This window comes from Chiloscyllium punctatum, chromosome 6, assembly GCF_047496795.1.
Source record: "Chiloscyllium punctatum isolate Juve2018m chromosome 6, sChiPun1.3, whole genome shotgun sequence".
Taxonomy (NCBI): Eukaryota; Metazoa; Chordata; class Chondrichthyes; order Orectolobiformes; family Hemiscylliidae; genus Chiloscyllium; species Chiloscyllium punctatum.
This window is the reverse complement of record NC_092744.1, coordinates 56,912,395-56,931,452: the sequence shown is the minus strand read 5'-3', so window position 1 is coordinate 56,931,452 and position 19,058 is coordinate 56,912,395. Positions and strand designations below refer to the sequence as shown.

Genomic DNA, 19,058 nt, shown 5'->3' with positions numbered 1-19,058 from the left:
CAGCAAAGAACATGAGCCGAAATGGCCGTGTCGCTTGCCCCATGTCAGTATTCGGGACATCTACTCAGGGCTGGAGAGCAACTTGCAGTGAAAGGGACAGGGTCCAATCGATGTGGTCGATGTTGATACCAACAACATAAGCCAGACAAAGAAATTGGTTCTGTATTGTTAGTATGAGGATCTAGGCACCAAAGCAAGCAGCAGAATTTCAAAAGTCATTATCCCTGGATTAACATCTCTGCCACATGAAAATTGGCATAGGGCAAATCAGATTGATTAGATGAATGCATGGTTCAAAGAATAGTGTGAGAGAAGGGCGTTCTGGTTTACAAAGCGTGGCATTAGTATTGATCTTTATGTCATAACTGTCTACAGGAATAGTGCCAGAAGACGGGAGGATAGCAAATGTTGTCCCCTTGTTCCAGGTGGGAGTACAGACAACCCTGGTAATTATAGACCAGTGAGCCTTATTTCGGTTGTGGGTAAAGTGTTGGAAAAGGTTATAAGAGTTGGGATTTATAATCATCTAAGAGAGGAATAAGTTAATTAGGGATACTCAACATGGTTTTGTAAAGGGTAGGTCATACCTCACAAACCTTACTGAGTTCCTTGAGATGGTGACCAAACAGGTGGGTGAGATTAAAGCAGTTGATGTGGTGTAAATGGGTTTCAGTCAGGCATTTGATAAGATTCCCCATGGTAGGCAATTGCACAAAACATGGAGGCATGGGATTGAATGTGATTTAGCAGTTTGGATCAGAAATTGATTAGCTGAAAGAAGACAGAGGGTGGTGGTTAATGGGAAATGTTTATCCTGGGGTTCAGGTACTAGTGGTGTACTGCAGGATCTATTTTGAGTCATTTTTATAAAATGACCTAGAAAGATGGGTTAGTAAAATTATGGTGACATTAAGGTCAGTGGAGTTGTGGATAGTGGCTGAAGGTTGTTGCAGGTTACAGAGGGACATAGCTAAGTTGCAGAGCTGGGCTGAGAAGTGGCAAATGGAGTTTAATGTGGAAAAATGTGAGGTGATTCACTTTGGAAGGAGCAACAGGAATATAGAGTACTGGGCTAATGGCAGGATTCCGGGTAGTGTAGATGAGCTGAGAGAACTCAGTGTCCATGTACATGGATCCCTGAAATTTGACACCCAAGTTAATAGGGTTGTTAAGAAGGCATACAGTGTGTTAGCTTTTATTGGTAGAGGGATTGAGTTTCAGAGCCATGAGGTCATGCTACAGCTGTACAAAACTCTGGCACGGCCGCACTTGGAGTACTGTGTACAGTTTCTGGTTACCACATTACAGGAAGGATGTGGAAGCTTTGGAAAGGCTTCAGAGGGGATTTACTAGGATGTTGCATGGTATGGAGGGAAGGTGTTATGACGAAAAGCTGAGGGAGTTGAGGCTGTTCTCGTTCGAGAGAAGAAGGTTGAGAGGTGACTTAATTAGATATATACGATAATCAGAGGGTTAGGTAGGGTGGACAGTGAGAGGCGTTTTCCTTAGGTGGTGCTGGCTAGCATGAGGGGTCATAACTTTAAATTGAAGGGTGATAGTTATAGGAGAGGTGTCAGAAGTAGTTTCTTTACTCAGAGTAGTAGGGTCATGGAATGCACTGTCTGTAAAAATAGTAGACTCGTCAACTTTAAGCACGTTTAAATGGTCATTGGATAAACATATGGATGAAAATGGAATAGTGTCAGAGAGATAGACTTCAGATTGGTTCCACAGGTCAGTGGAACACTGAGGGCTGAAGGACCTGTTCTATGCTGTTACGTTCTATGTTCTATTGGGGAAATTAGGGTCAGTACAATTGGGATGGTTTGTACCTGTATCATGCTATGGCCAGTGCTCTTTTGAGCCACACAACAGGGAAATAGAGAGGATTTAAAATGAAGTGGCTGAGATAAAGGATTAAGTTTAGAAGACGTAGTGAATTAAGGAGAAATGGATAAAATGAAAAGTATTATTAAGGAAAATGGATAAACGTACTGGGCAGGACGGTTGGAGAGTACAAATCTAATTGTAAATCACATGATAAGTCCAGTGGTTACAGAAGTAATAAAAAGATACAACAAAAGACTCTGGGCTGAATTTTATCAAACATCAGCTCGTTGTTACTTACAGGGAATTTCACAGAGCGTTTTTCTCAGTGAGATGCAGTGAGTTATCTCACAGATTTTTAGGCACTTCACCTCATTACATCTGCACCACACCTCTGTGCCACCACATTTGTGTGATTGTGCCCTCACCAACAGTGGAGTTACTCAGCACTTCTGAAACCTTCTGAAAGGTTATCACCTACATCACCTACATCATATTTAAAGCCTAACTGTGCACTAGGTCAAACGGAGGGAATTGAGAAAAGACAACTTCTGAAGGCACATAGGTGACACAGCACCATAGAAATGATACTGCATCGAAAGAGGCCATTTGGCCCACCCTGTCCAGGCCAACCCAAAAGACACCCAATGCCCTTTCTAATCCCATCTTCCTGCACACAGTCCATAGCCTTGCAGTTTACAGCACCAATGGTGCTGATCCAGAGATCTTCAAAGAGTTTAGGGTCTCTGCCTCCACCACCAACTCAGGCAGTGAATTCAAGACACCACAACCCCACCTCCGCAACTCTGCATAAAAATGTTTTTCCGCTCATCTCCTCTTATCCCTCTTAGCTTGAATCCATGACCCATGGTTTTTCTTTTAACTCTGTGAAGGGAAACAGGTTCCTCCTGTCTACTCTATTTCTATCCCTCACAATTTTGTACATCTCAATCCTGTCGGCCCTTAGCCTTCTCTGTTCTAAGGAAAACCAGTGCAACCTCTCCAACCTCTTCAAGTAACTTCAATACTCCAGCCCCGGAAATGTTCTAATAAAACCTTCTCTTCATTCTCTCCAGATAAATTACATCCTTCAGGGTTGGAGCTACAGGGAGAGGCTGAATAGATTGGGGCTATTTTCCCTGGACCGTCAGAGGCTGAGGGGTGACTTTATAGAGGTTTTTAAATCATAAGGGTCATGGATAGGGTAAACAGACAAGGTATTTTCCTTGGGATGGGGGAGTCCAGAACTAGTCGGTAGAGGATAAATTTAAAAGCCACATAAGGGACAACTTTTTCAAGCAGAGGGTGGTGCATGTATGGAATAAGCTGCCAGAGGAAGTGGTGGAGGCTGGTACAATTGAAACAGTTAAAATGCATCTGGATGGGTATATGAATAGGAGGGGTTTAGAGGGATATGGGCCAAGTGCTGGCAAGTGGGACTAGATTAGATTGGGATATCTGGTCAGCATGGATGTGTTGGACCAAAGGGTCTTTTACCGTGCTGTACAACTCTGTGACTCTATGACTCTACACTATCCACTACACGGCCAATTTTTGCATCATCTGCAAATTTCCCAATTGTGCCTCCCACATTCAAGTCCACAACGTTAATATAGAAAACAAACTGCAGCAGTCCCAACACTGACCCATGTGGATCACCATTTTAAACAGCTTTCCATTCACAAAGTCAGCCATTAACCATCAACCTTTGTTTCCTGCTACTAAGCCAATTTTGGATGTGATTTGACAAATTACCCTGTATCCCATGGGCTGTTACTTTTTTGACTAGTCTGCTATGTGGAACCTTCTCAAATGCCTTAAGAAAATCCATGTCGACAACATCCACTGCTCTACCCTCATCGATTTTCCTTGTCACTTCCTCAAAGAATTCAATCAAATTTGTAAGGCATGACCTTCCTTTAAAAAAAGTCATGCTGCCTGTCCCAGGCTAGTCTTTCTAAGTGACAATTTATCTAATCTCTCAGGATTGATTCTAACAATTTGCCTACCACTAAAATAAGTCTATCTGGCTGATAATTATGTAGGATTTCCTTTGTATTGTTTTTAAGCAATGGAACCACATTTGAATTCCTCCAATGCTCTGCCACCTCTCCTATGTCTAGTGAAGATTGTAAAATAATCCTCAGAGCATCTGGTTCTTTCTTCTCTGACCGCTTTCAATATCCTAGGGAACAATCCATTTGGACCTGGTGACTATCCACTTTAAAGGATTGCAACAGGTGACACTACATTGCAAATAGAAGCACACAGTTTTAAATACATCATTGTCTCTCTGATTGACTGAGTTTGTAACTATATCTGCAAGATGCAAAGGTTACCTTCAAATCACTCAGACTATTGTTCCTTAACACTATATCATGTTACATTCTTGTCTAAGGGGGTACTAATGTTTCCATAACACCCAGCATAATACAACATTTTGATATTATTGCATGTGGGAGCATCATATGTTGGAAACAGTTCAAATAAAACAAAAGATTAGCTTTTATTGATGAACAGAAAATGTGAAAAAAAAACAAGAAACAAGCTTGTATTCGTTTCTGGGAATAAACAGTAACTTTGTGCCTTTCAGCAACAACAAATTTATGCTTAATTAATGATGACTACATAAAGATCACATTGATTGGAACTGAGTGTCAATTACGTCCTGTCTGGCTTATTGCACCTGATGGTGTACAAATCTGTCATTTGAAGTAATGTTCCTCCTGTGCAATTTGCCTACCACCGAAATAAGACTATCTGGCTGATAATTATGTGGTATTTCCTTTGTATTGTTTTTGAACAATGGAACCACATTTGCATTCCTCCATCTCCCTCTTTGGAAGACTGCGGCTGTTGTCAGTTCCTCAAAATCTATCTCACCCCCTCTTTGCCTGTTGCAGTTGTGCAGGATGTAATGCAAGTATCATGCAGCACACTGTTTGGAGTGTGCTGCAAGGCCCCCTCTCCCCTCGATCAAACTAAACATTAGAACCTTCATCTTCAAGAGACCAATCTACTCCATTATGTCCCTGTGTGAATGGGCTGCATCATTTCTATACTTGTCCATAGTTAGGGGATTAATTAATAGTGTAATCGGTCATAGAGTATAACCATTATCTTCCAATAACCATTCAACTAGTGCACCAATTCTTTGAAATGAAGCACGAACACAAGACTTCTCAGGGATACAGGCATCATGGCAACTTCCAGTGTAATTGGCGGAGACTTTACAATGCCATGAGTATAGTTTATAGCATCTTGCACATGGGAAAAATCTGCCATGTTTGGAAAGTTTACAGTTCAGGCTACAGCATGTACCCCTTCGCACAGGAACAAGATAAAGTGGGGGTGTTCTGGCACAATTTGTATTGGTAACAGCCTTAACATCAGAGGTGGGATAGCTATGAGATGGCTGAGAGTACCTGAGTTTGCACTTACTATGGTGGAGTAGAGCAGGTCATTAATCATCCCTTGTGACACTGCTGGCCATTTCTCTGAACCTTGGAGACAGAACTGACTTGGAGACTGGACTGAGCAGGAGATTGGGCTACTAGGACCCAGAGTTCTGGCCTCCTGCATGAGTCCTCTGGGAAAAGGGGACAACTAATTTATACTCAATTAATTAATCACTGCATAAAGATCGCATCGATTGAAACCGGGATGTCAATTATGTCCAATCTGGCTTGTTGCACCTGACGATGTACATATCTGTCATTTGTAGTAATGTTCCTCCTATGCAATGTTTTCGTCACCCTCTTCGGAAGATTGCAGCTGCTGTCAGTGCATCATCCTCTATCTCACCTCCAAGAGGTTCCTGTTGGAAAATAATGGTGCTATCTTCCCCTTCTCAGATATCTTCTGACTGAATGTCGATTGGTGAGAATGGCAGTTTTGGAATGCCAGTGCTTGTCTGTGTCATTTAAATATGGCATAATCACAGGGGAGACTGGTCTTCTGGTGGTATCCAGTGTGGCAACCTTTTTTTCTGGGATATGAGAAGATAGGGCTAGAATTGGACGAGAGGGATGTCACACTGGTAGAGTAGGTATTTAATGAAGCTTGGAAAAATACGGCAAGAGATGTCATCAGACCTTGAGGTGAAACATCCTCCAAGAAACTTGACACAAATGACATGTAGCAAAAAAATGTCAGATTCAGCCCGAAGTCTTTAAACATTTTTATAAAGTTTTAAATAAGCTATGTTAAGCAAGAGAGTGAAGGTCAGCAGATGTAGGCAGGAATGTGGATTTAAGATTAAGTCAGATCTGTCATAATGTTATAGAATGGTGAAGTCAGCTCAAGCTCCTACTGATTTTCATGTGTTCATATTTTGACAGTAATTGATAGCGGATATAAAACACTTTGGGATGTACCGAAAATGTGATAATTATTTCTTTTTTCTTGAGTACCATTACTTTTTTTCTAGAATTAACAGTTATTTTTATTTACATTGTAAGATTTTCCTTTTAGCAAGTATACAGTTTCCCATTTTTCCAAAATATTATGTAAATCAGGTTATAAAACAGATAACTATGACACAAGACATATTTTCATCAGCTTGAGAAATAAAATGTTTCCTGTTATTTCATCATAATCAATGACCTACTGAAAAATATTTAATTCTTAAGAATATGTATATTACAAAACAGCTGTAAAAACAAATTCTTACTCTTTAGCTGATTGTGAACAGTCAGTAAATTCTTACAGGTGAATCTAAAATGTGTTAATCCATCTAGGAAGTGAGCTTTTTTGTTTTAAACATTTAAATTACTAATCAGCCCTGAAAGTACTCTTTGCTGCATTTGTTGTCTCCTCTAAAATGGTTTAAGGGACAATAATTCATTGTTCCTTTGCAGTTGAAAGGAGCCAGTCATTGCATAATTTCTGTTCTCCCGTGTCATGCAATGCCATTCTTTGTTCAGCCCTCCAGTATGCACCATTTGGCGTTAATAACATGTTTACCCATCTTTACATGATTACTTCGGAGATCCAAAATAACTCAATTTTCCAAATGACTCTGAAAGAACAAATTACTAATAGGATTTGGCTTTTTGCATCTTTAACTTGAATGTGAACCAATTGAAATGATACATAAATCAAAGAGTGAATGCTGCTTCAAATAATAAGACTTTTAAAAATTGTCGATACAAAAAAAGTTATGCCTTACAGGACCACAAACCCCCAAATCACTCTCTTATAGACTAGTTGCACAGTTCCACAATATACTGTTCTTTATTCATGCAGGGTAGGAATGTTATCTTACACTAATTTTCAGCTTTGAGTTTATGAATATCATCAACAAAACAATATTCTTTGAATCCTGACTCCTTCAGGTCATGATAGTCATGTTGTTGTAGATTTGCAGTTTCTTTTTAACTGACCAATCAGTAACACCCCCGTTCATAGAGTGGCCATTTCATGAAAAGTAGTGAGCTCTTTAGCTTTTTGAGCTATTCCCAAAGCTTTTCTGGTTCTAACTAGTTTGCTTAATGTCTCCAAGAACTTCTACATCTTTTTCCTGACCTCTTCCTAAGAATGATTTATTTTTTTTCTCTTTAGAAAATGTCCTGTGTGCCTTGTTTTGTCTCCGCTATTCATTTGCTTCTGCATCTATGCTTTTCACCTCTAGCCCCTCTGCTTGTAGCTGTCTTTCAACTGTAATATCTTTCTGTGTCTAGGCACAGGGGGACTGTATCTTAACTTCCTTCCTGTTGATGTTCCTACCAGGTTGTTTGCCAGTCGCATAGACCAATATTTCTTATTCCCAAAAAAAGATACAAATCATCCTTTACAATTGATGCAAACTCTAAAATGTGCTTTCCAAACATTCATAAAAATAATTAGACACCACTGGAATTTTAAACAAGTTACACATTTTCTTTAATGTATCACTTCCAGGTCAAATGTCATCAAAGCATGTTTGTTTTTGCGTCTGTAACAATATCAGTAATTCTTTTTGAAACATCACACAAGAGAAGGCCATCTAACTTGTCATAAGGTCATTGAGGTGTATAGCACAGAAACAGATCCTTTGGTCCAACTCATCCACGCCTACCAGATATCCCAACCCAATCTAGTCCCACTTGCCAGTACCCAGCCCATATCCCTCCAAACCTTTCCTATTCATATACCCATACAGATGCCTTTTAAATGTTGCAATTGTACCAGCCTCCACCACTTCCTCTAGCAGCTCATTCCATACATGCATCACCCTCTGTGTAAAAAGGTTGCCCCTTAGGTCTCTTTTATATCTTTCCCCTCTCACCCTAAATCTATGCCCTCTAGTTCTGGACTCCCCCACCCCAAAGAAAATACCTTGTTTATTTTCCCTATCCATGCTTTTCATGATTTTATAAACCTCTAAAAGATCTCCCTGTAGCTCAAATCCTCCAACCCTGGCAACATCCTTGTAAATCGTTTCTGAACCCTTTCAAGTTTGACAACATCATTCCAATAGGAAGGAGACCAGAATTGCATGCAATATTCCAACAGTGGCCTAATCAACGTCCTGTATAACAGCAACATGACCTCCCAACTCCTGTACTCAATACTCTGACCAATAAAGGAAAGCACACCTTCTTCACTATCCTATCTACCTGTGACTCCACTTTCCATGCAGTGAAGAAGTGATTTTTTTCAGTCTTACAGGGTCTTAATTGAATCTCATTTGTAATAATGAAATCAGTTTGGGCACTAAGTCTCAGGCATGGAATGGATACCATATACTGTACCATTACCAGGGTTTAAAGTTTGAAATTATGAGGACAAATTCCACAATCCGATTTGTATTCCTTTCAGTTTAGTAGGTTTGAGTGATTAAGATTAAAGCCATTGATAAGGTAGATACCCAAACTCTATTTCTTCTTGATTGGAATCAAATTCAAGAGGGGCTGTTCTTACAATTAGAGCTAACTCCTTTCAGAGTAAAATCAGAGAACACTTTTTAGAGTAAGTTTTATTCCTGATCCTTAAGGCATGTGTCTGGCAGCAAGTGATAAACCTTATCACTTTTGATATTAATGGAAATGTTTGCTATTTAATGCTATTTCAGTTCCTTATTTGCTACTATTAGATGAATTTTAAAAACATTTAAATACTTTCCTCTGCTACCCAAGACACCTGGTCCATGCTTTCCTGTCTCTAGTCACCCAGAATGCACATTAACATAATTTAAACCATGCTCTGTCTGATCTCTCACTCTACGCCTTTTTAAAAATATGTATTTGTAGGACTCAATAAATACTGAAGTGTAACTCTAAAATATGATTTTTTTTCAGTTTCAGATTCAGATTGCTCTTCAATTGTTGGCCATTATCACAGTTGGCCATTATCACTGCTGGCCCTTGGTATTTGTTTACAAGCCCACTCATAGTTGGCCCATATCATTAAATAAGTTTTGCTCACCCCTCTCAAATTGTGCTAATCTTTCTCATAGCCTATAGACCATCACTTTGGCTTCTGACCATATATCGTCTTGCTCACTGAGACTGCCTAATGCCACCACTGAAACACTGCCCATCTGTACAAATATGTGGAAGGGCAGGTTGTGAGAGAGATAAAAACAGTTCACACAAAGGTATTGAAAATGTGAAGTTATTTTGGAAGAGAGAACAAAAGAACAGATTATTATCGAAATGGAGAAAAAATGCAGAAAACTGGAACACATAGGGACTTGTCAGTACGTGTGAAAGAAACACAGAAAGCCAGCACACAGGTGCAGCAGGTAATCAGCAAGACTATTGGAATGTTGGCCCTTATTTGAAGGGGATTGAAGTAGAAGAGTAGAGAAGTCTTAATGCAACTATACAAGGTGCTGGTGAGTCCACATCTGGAGTACTGTGAGCAGCTTTGGCCCTCTTATTTATGGAAAGATCTTATTTCATCAGAGGCAATTCAGAGAAGTTCACTCAGATGATCAGCAAAATGTCTGCCTCCCTTGACTGAGGACTGACGAACAGCAAGGTAAGGCAGTGATTCTGTGAGCATGTAACTAGATACTATGTGAGTGAGCCCTAGGACAGCAAATAAGCAGCCCTAAGGATTAGCCTGATCCAATCTGTAAGTTGTATCATTGTCCCTGTGATGTGTCTCTTAAGCAGCTATTCAATACTTATTGCCATTCAATGCAGGCCTCTAATTCTGAGGGGTCTTGCAATTGGATTGTAGAGGTGCCACAAGGATTCTGAAAGGTTGACAATTGTCTGATGTCAATATCTGTATTGAGGGATGCATGCTACTGGTGTCCATGGATGGAGCTCTGGGATACTGTTGGGTGCAACATGGAAGCTCTTTGCAGTCAGCAGTTACCAGGTGTTGCTCTGACTTCCATGCTGAGAGCTCTGGGCATCTAGTTTACTTGCATCAGGTGGTACACAAGGAAGCTGCATAACAATGAAATGAGATGTGCAGCTAATAATGTGGTTCATGTGCAATGATCCCCCATTATAGGCAACTCACTTCTGTTCAGTGAGAGTCTTACCTCAATGCCCTGAACATAGTTAAAGGATGCAGTGATTTGCTTTGGATGTTGAGATAGGCCTCACTAGGCTTTTCACATAATTCTGCCACATTTTGCACCATTACCAAAATCATTCAGGCCCCCATAAGATTCCATACCAAGTCTCTTTTCAGCCATTATCCCTGTGTTTGTTGAGGTACAAAACCTCCCATGGTTCAGTATAAAAATTATTTCAAAATGTCTCCATGGCTTCGTTCCTTTATGTGCTTTTGCTGCTCTTAACCCTATAAGCATCCAATATCTCTTAGTTTTCCAATTCCAGCCTCCTTATTTTAACTGTTCCACCATTGGCTGTTCTATGTTGAGCTAATTAGACATGGCATTCTGAAATTTCCATCCTCAACTTCGCTGCCTCTCTCCTCTCACCTCCTTTGAGACACTTCTTCAAACCTAACTCTTTGTCAAACCTTTGGCCATCTATCTTAACATTTGCTCCAGGGTAAAAGCTTAAATGTAAGATGCTAGTCACATGGAAATGAAAAATGTAATTAGGAATTAAGGTATAGATCAAACCAGACAGATCAGTGTGCAATCTAACTGAATGGGACATGCTGTTAGCTAAATGAGGAATATGTACTGAAACTACGAAGGTCTTAGTCTAGGTTTTTCTATAAAAATTGATTAAGAAAATTCATCCGCAAACATGACCACACCAGCTTTCAGCTACTTTGGGTGTACGATTTGCATATGAAATCTCGAGACAATACACTTTTGGGTGGATTTCATCCATGTAAATACTTGAAGGAGGTGTTTTCAATTCAGCCTCTAAGTGTTGTTCTGCAATTTACTACGATCATGGCTGATCTCATCATCGCCTCAACTCCATTTTCCTGCCGAATCTCCATAACCGTTTAACCCACTGCTAATTAAAAATCTGTCTATACCAATTTAAATGTACTCAGAGTCCCAGTGCCCACCACACTCTGGAATAGAGAATTCCACCATTTCACGTCCTTTGAGTGAAGTAATCCCTCCTCATCTCTGTCTTCTTTGAACTGCCTCTGATGCAATTAAATTCATCATCATCTAAGGGGTCCAAAACTCTATGCACTATTCAGATATTGTCTCACCAAACCTTGTACAATTGCAACAATGCTTCCCTACTTTTAAACTCCATTCCTTTACCAATAAATGCCAAAGTTCCATTTGCCCTCTTTATTACTTCCTATACCTGCAATACTAGCTTTCTACGATTCATGTACAAGGACACCCAGAACCCTCTGCACTAAAACATCTTGAAGTTTCTCTCCATTGTTTTTCTGACAAAAATAAATACCTTAGAGTTATCCACATTAACCCCATCTGTCACATTTCAGCTCATTCACACAACCTGTTCATATTCACTTGTAAATTTCTTATTTCTTCACTGCAATTTACTTTTCTACCTATTTTAGTGTTATCAGTGCTGGGATTTCTCCATTTTATTTGTTAAATCATTTTCATCAAATCTCTGGGCTGGATCTTGAGTGAAATCTTCAATTTCAGATTTTTTTCTTAGAATATGTGTTAGCACAGTATTACTGTAGTCTGAGAAATTGGGGGCCATTTGGATCCATTTTCTCAGAAATGCTCGAACTTAATAATGAAATGGCTGTAGTTGTTGTCCTGTTAATATAGAGCCTTTGAAACCCATGTCTCTTTTTATTTAGCAGTGTTTAATTATATCATTGGTGCTACTGAAGCAACCTTTTGATATTAAAAATGCCTGTGGAAATTGATGGAGCAAAAATTAATTGAAACGCAAACATACTTGATGATTTTCAATTTACTTGTGACATTTAGATCAGCAAAATGCAGCATAGCCATGGATAACGATGTAGTAACTGCATGTTCTCACATTTTAGTAAGTACCACGTGCCAGTTCAATAAGACTGAACTCTCATTGTGAAAGTGCAATTTAAAAAAAAGCTTTGTGTCAGTAACCATTGAAGTGGTATTTGGATTTTTTTGTAAAAAAAAATAAATTTCTATTGGTTTATCTGAATAACTACCCAGCTCAGAAACTTCTTGGCTCAGAACTGTCATTAATTTATGTAAAGCGCAGCAGTGTGTAGGCCTTGTTCAAATCACAGTCAGTTATTTGGTGAGTGGCTATTAAGTCAGAAAATAATGGTAATTATAATTGAGCACTGAAGCACATCCCTACATTTCATTCAAATTCCTCAATTTATTAAAAAGAAAATGACAGGCATCTAACATGCAATTGAGAAATAAATGCTCATTTTCATGAAGCACTTACATTCTATTTAAGACTTGCCACGGACCCGGGCAAAAGAAATTTTGATCGAAGCTATTGTAGTGAAGGTTGATTTGTTTTCTGTGCAGGTAAACTCATATTATTCAGATAAACAAAAGGTGAATAGGACACGTTCATGTGGAAAGTTTTGAGATTTTACATTGATTGCTTTAAAAATGTATTAAAGTTCATTTCTGTGGATTTGCTTAATATGGAGAGATGTGTTTTTTAAACATTGTGGGTAAAAACTGTTGTTTTATTTGAATTTATATGAAATGTAGTAAATTGATGAAGGCTCTAAAATGGATTTGAGTAGCTTCACTTTTAGTGAAGTTGTGTGCTCCCTCAATGAGACTGATGGTGCAACTGATTTTTAATGGAAACAGTAAATTAGAAAGTGCCTGGGATTTGCACCTGTTGGTTGAACATTTTCCAAAAACTGCGTGAAGGCATTTGGTCCAAAGGACTTTTACAATTGGTGGTTTTTGTGTCCCTTTCCAGTTTTTACCATTAATAATTTTGTTACATTACACTGATATTATGGAAAAGAGGATTCACAATGTTAATTTAAGTAAACAACTTAACGTAACATCAAAATTTTTATTTTAAGTTTGCAAGCATTCCCAAATGCCAAAAAGACTCAGAAGCTATGACATTCTACTGAATACATCACTTCCAGGTGAGGTGTTCAGCAGCAGAGTGCTCATGGAATTTTAAATGTAAGCAAGTCCCAGAACTGTTCACTCCACTTGGTAAATGACCTGTGCTGATGGTTTGGCATGCAAGGACAATATTTGTATAGTTACTTTGATCAGCCTGTTAGGACATGCTGTGACATACTTTGGGGGCAGCTGGGGCTTGAACCCAGATATTTCAGCTCAAAAAATGATATTTGTGTAACCTGTGTGGAATATAATCTACCCATAATGTCATAAGAATTATGTACAGTTCATTGAGGCAATGATTTTTTTTGATAAATATTTGTGTCCCCAAAGAGTAAATGTTCAAAATGTTTCATGAGGAAAATGCTGATATATCTTAAACTTGCTGTCTTGATTTTGAGAAATAATTTTCAGCACTGATAAACCAATTGAAATATTTGATGTATTAAGGACTGCTCAAGTGGAGTGGAATTTAGAATAACAGTAACAGATTCGAAGATTGGATGTTGCAATAGATGCATGAGGGTGTGAATTTAATTTATAATAGAACGAATGCACATGTCAGCTGTAAGTATGATGGTAAAATTACTTCTGGGTTTGGGTATCCATTTCAATATTGCCCATTGGAACAAGCTCGATTAAGCTCTAAGAAAAATAATTTACTGATAAAGAAACTTTCAATGGTATGAGATGTAATGTTGTAGAGAATGTGGTGAAATCATATTTCCTTCTATTACTATTCCTAACTTAGCTGTCCGACTGGGTGGCTAAAACTTTGTATTTCATTCAACACCATTGCTTAGATCTCAATATGTATTTTTTTTTAAATCACAAACATATAACATTTAAATAATACTTAAAAATTGTGTTTTTTAAATCTTTGTAGAAATGCTTCATACATTTATGATAATACTGCCAATGCTGGCTTCCAGATTATATGCTCAGAATGGAACCAGTCTTGCTGACAGTGACTCTGGTAGAATTTTTTTACCTATGGAACAAGGTGATTTTGGATCTCGTGAAAGTGAGTCTCCAGACCCAACGGCTTCCTCTGAAACTGAGACTACTTTCTCTGATCTAGTTACAATGACTGATTCTGGATTTCAAGAGAATGAAACAAATGTTCTAATTACCATATCATCTCCAGAAGTTACTCCCCTAACAACTAATGAAAACAATGAAGCTGAAACAACTGCTCATATGGATTCAAAGATTAATGGTAATACTATAAATCTTCATGAATTGACAATAAAAAAGTAACAAGTTCTTTGTACTATACTACATCTGTCATTGAAAATTCCAACATACTAATAGAAATTTATTGTTACAGTTTCAGTATTAGGGTGTAGGTTTGCTTGCTGAGCGGTAGGTTTGATATCCAGACGTTTCATTACCTGGCTAGGTAACATCATCAGTGGCGACCTCCAAGTGAAACGAAGCTTTTGTCTCCTGCTTTCTATTTATATGTTTGTCCTGGATGGGGTTCCTGGGGTTTGTGGTGATGTCATTTCCTGTTCATTTTCTGAGGGGTTGATAGATGGTATCTAGATCTGTGTGTTTGTTTATGGCGTTGTGGTTGGAGTGCCAGGCCTCTAGGAATTCTCTGGCATGTCTTTGCTTAGCCTGTCCCAGGATAGATGTGTTGTCCCAGTCGAAATGGTGGTTTTTTTAATCCGTGTGTAGGGCTATGAGGGAGAGAGAGTCGTGCCTTTTTGAGGCTAGCTGGTGTTCGTGTATCCTGGTGGCTAACTTTCTTCCTGTTTGTCCTACGTAGTGTTTGTGGTAGTCCTTGCATGGAATTTTGTAGATGACGTTGGTTTTGTCCATGGGTTGTACTGGGTCTTTTAAGTTTGTTAGTTCTTGTTTGAGAGTGGGACAACACATCTATCCTGGGACAGAATTCCTAGAGGTCTGGCACTCCAACCACAACGCCATAAACAAACACATAGATCTAGATACCATCTATCAACCCCTCAGAAAATGAACAGGAAATGACATCACCACAAACCCCAGGAACCCCATCCAGGACAAACATATAAATAGAAAGCAGGAGACAACAGCTTTGCTTCACTTGGAGGTCGCCACTGATGATGTTACCTAGCCAGGTAATGAAACATCTGGATATCAAACCTACAGCTCAGCGAGCAAACCTACACCCTAAACCTCAACCTGAGCTACAAACCTTCACAAACCTTGCAGTTTCTGTATTACTACATTTTCTCCAAATCCTACTGCTGATACACTGATTTGATTCAATTTATTGTCCTGTGTACCTAAGTACAGTGAAAAACTTTGCAAGCAGTACAAGCAGGTCACAGTAAGCAAGGACATACAGATTATAGGGTGAAAAAACTTTAACAGTTATTGAAATTATTACAGTACCAGTACATTAACATGGCAGAATAACTCATCACTGAATAGTACTTCTGTAACTTTGAATGATCTGTTGTGCATAACAGCTTAGGAGTCTAACTAGAATTAGTATTATTACTACTAATATTACTTGTTCACTTTTGTTGAGGGATTGCAAGCAGGGAATATTGTTTTAGGGTAATAGCTAAGATGATTAGTGGGGAAAGGTTTTCATCCAGGGGGTGATATGAGCCTGGAGCTCATTGTCTGAAAAGATGGTAGAGGCAGAAACTCAGAAAATTTATGAGAAACCTGAATATGGACTTGAAGTGCTGTCTTGAAGCCTAGAAGGCTTTCGACAGAGAGCTGAATAATAGGAGCAGTGTGGTGGCTCAGTGGTTAGCATTGCTGTCTCAAGTGCCAGGGACCCAGGTTTGATTTCACCTTTGGATGACCGTCTGTGTGGAGTTTGCATGTTTTGCCTGTATCTGTGCGGGTTTCCTCCAGGTGCTCTGCTTTCCTCCCATAGTCAAAAGATGTGCAGGTTAGGTGGATTGGCCATGCTAAATTGCCTATCGTGTTCAGTGATGTGTAGGTTAGGTGTGTTAGCTATGAGAAATGCAGGGTTATAAGGTATAGGGTTGGGCCTGGATGAGATGCGCTTCAGAGACTCGGTTTGGACGGAGTGCCCTGATCCTACACTATTCTATTCTATAAATAGGATAAAGCTGGCTGGTTCTTTGGATGTCATCTGGGGAGGTAAAGGGACAAATTCTGATGATTCAATCCAAAGATGAGATTTTAACACTTTATATTGTTTCCAGGTTTGTCTGGCATCAAAGAAAACAACATCCTTGAAGTACCTGCACCAGGATTCAAAGAAAATAATGCATTGAATAATTCCAATGCATTAGGGGTTCCGGGTCCAAAGAATAATCCTGCAAAGTGTTGTCCTTTGGGCTCAAAAGGAGAAAAGTCACATCAAGGAGCTGACAGAGATTTTGGAAGCAGCCAAAACTCATCTTCTGGAGAGACAGAACATTTCGAAAGGAACCATGAAGAAGAAAGTAATATTGAACTTCCTGATTCTTCTAAAGAAATCCATTCTCAGGAAGAAATAAGAAAGGTATTTCGCAGAGAGATTGCACCTTCTACATTTTCCGAGCCAGAAGGATCACAGGCGTCAGAAGGCAGCTCAAGTACTGAAGGAATAATTGAAACTGATCAACAGGAAGTGACAAAACTTCTGAGTCCCAGTAATGAGAAAAATGGATGTGCTACGGCTCAGGCTTTTTCAGTTGGGTTAATGGGTCAAATTGAACTTTCATTGATTGGAACACCAGTTAAATTTCAAAACATTTTCTTTAATGAACAGCAGCTGTATAACACTAGTTCAGGAACATTTATTGCTGAGGTTAGTGGCATCTACTTGTTTATATACAATGTAATAGTTTCAGAATGGAAACTGACAATTGGCTTTTTTATGAATGGTGTCAACATTCTTAACACTTCTAGTGTCCAGGTTAATGGAAATATTGGTTCGGCTTCTGCATCTCTGATCTTGAATCTTTCAAACGGGGATGAAATCTGGCTTGGACTTGTTAACAGTGGTGGAGGGACGCAAATGACACACAGTAGTACATCCACCTTTTCAGGATTTCTACTCATCCTCTGATTATTTGTATAAGCCCAGATACTATGCTTCTTAAACTTTTATTGTAATATTTAGTGAAGTACTGTATGATTTTTAAATTGGCTACTATTTTGAACATCTCATATACTTGAGAACTTACAATTCTGTTCTTTCCATTTCTGCAGAAAACTCAATGAATATCATTAGAATAAAAATATCAGATTTGCATGACATTTGAGAAAAGGAATGGTGTGTACTACTGCATCTGAATTGATAAAAATTCAATTGTAATTAATCTATTGTATCTTCCAATCAGTTACAATAATAAAGTTCATTTCCCTCCTAATAATAATACTGGATAGTATTTATACATTAATATATTTACTTAATATCTTGGAATTGTTACAGCAGTGAAGAAGGCCATTTGACTGATTGTGTTCATGCTGAACCTTTTTTTATTGTTTCATGAGTTGGGGGCATCTCTGGCAAGGATAGCAGCATTTCTTGCCCATCCCTAATTGCCCTTGCTGGTTCATATCAGAGACTAGTTAAGAGTCAATCACATTTCTATGGCTCTGGAGTTATATGTAAGATAGATCAGGTACAGATTTCCCCTCCATAAAAGATGTTAAGTTTCTTTATTCATTCATGGGTTGAAGATGTCGCTGGTTTGGTCACATTTATTGGCCATTCCTAATTGCCTAGAGGGCGGTTAAGAATCAACCAAATTGCTCTGGGTTTGGAGTTTCATGTAGGCCAGACCAGGTGAAGATGGCAGTTTTTTTCCTTAAAAGGACATGAGTAAACCAGATGGGTTTTTCCGATAATCAACAATGGATTCATGGTCATCATTAGATTCTTAATTCCGGATTCGACTGAATCAAAAGGGGTTTTTACAAAAATCCACAATAATTGTCACACCTACCATTACTAAGGCTTGCTTTATATTCCAGACTTAATTGATTTACTTTAAATTCCACCAACTACCACAGTTGGGATTTGAACCGGTGTCCCTAGAGTATTAACTTAGGCCTTTGTGTTGGCTAGGCAAATGATATTGCCACTATGCCAGTGTCTCACCTCTGCCATTGCCCTCCATAACTGCACAGTTCTTCATTTCAGAGTCATACAGTAATTAGAAAAGGTACCAACAGCATGTGGCACAGAGGGAGGCCACTTTGCCTACTGTGTCTGCACCTACTGAAAAAAACTCAGCTACTCAGCCTCATCCCATGTTTTCTAAGTTATGGGATTTCAGGCATATATTCAGACAATTAATTGAGAAAAGGGTTTCTGACTTTATTAATAAGTATTATTCACATAATATACGTTATTCTGTAGCAGCTAAGAAGGCAGCCCAAGACCACCTTCTCAAACACAGCTAGGGACAGGCAATAAATACTAGTCAGCCAGTGATGCCCATGTTCCATCAACGAATGAAAGAAACCCAATTCCACTTTAAGAAGGTATATTAGCAGACCTGCAATCCTCCATCACATCCACCCTAATGAAGATTAGAAAGTGATGGTCAGAGAATCTGGTATTTCCTCCTTAGCTTCTTTCAACTGACTGATGTATATTTCATTTGTCACTGGTGACTTATCCACTTTTAAGAATGTTAATTCCCTATTGTTTCCTTTCTTCTCCTGTTTATCATATTCAATATTTCCCACTCCTCCTTAATAATTGTTATAAATGCATTGACCACCCTTTTTCTGCACACAGATGGCCATTCAGAGCTACAGGTTCTGCCTTTAAACATAGGTTACACTTTAGATCTTTTATGAGGCCACTCCTCCTTAGTTATCATCTTATTCAATGCATTGG

At 38.9% G+C, this 19,058-nt stretch overlaps 2 protein-coding genes across 2 annotated transcripts in view; one reads left to right on the top strand and one right to left on the bottom strand.

Moving 5' to 3' along the window:
* sptssb (serine palmitoyltransferase, small subunit B) overlaps positions 1 to 19,058 on the bottom strand; it is a 104,224-nt gene that overhangs the window by 62,228 nt on the left and 22,938 nt on the right. The window lies entirely within an intron of this gene.
* On the top strand, positions 9,604 to 17,486 carry LOC140478502 (uncharacterized). Its single transcript, XM_072571759.1, has 3 exons — positions 9,604 to 9,792; positions 14,133 to 14,465; positions 16,423 to 17,486. The coding sequence occupies exons 2-3, from the start codon at positions 14,135 to 14,137 to the stop codon at positions 17,271 to 17,273; spliced, it is 1,182 nt and encodes a 393-aa protein (XP_072427860.1). The 5' UTR covers positions 9,604 to 9,792; positions 14,133 to 14,134; the 3' UTR covers positions 17,274 to 17,486.

Bases quoted from the DNA above. Each gene is read 5' to 3' on its own strand.
- LOC140478502 (XM_072571759.1), top strand. From the start codon at position 14,135: ATGCTTCATACATTTATGATAATACTGCCAATGCTGGCTTCCAGATTA. The intron at 14,466-16,422 runs GTAATACTATAA...TATTGTTTCCAG, and splicing joins TATGGATTCAAAGATTAATG to GTTTGTCTGGCATCAAAGAA.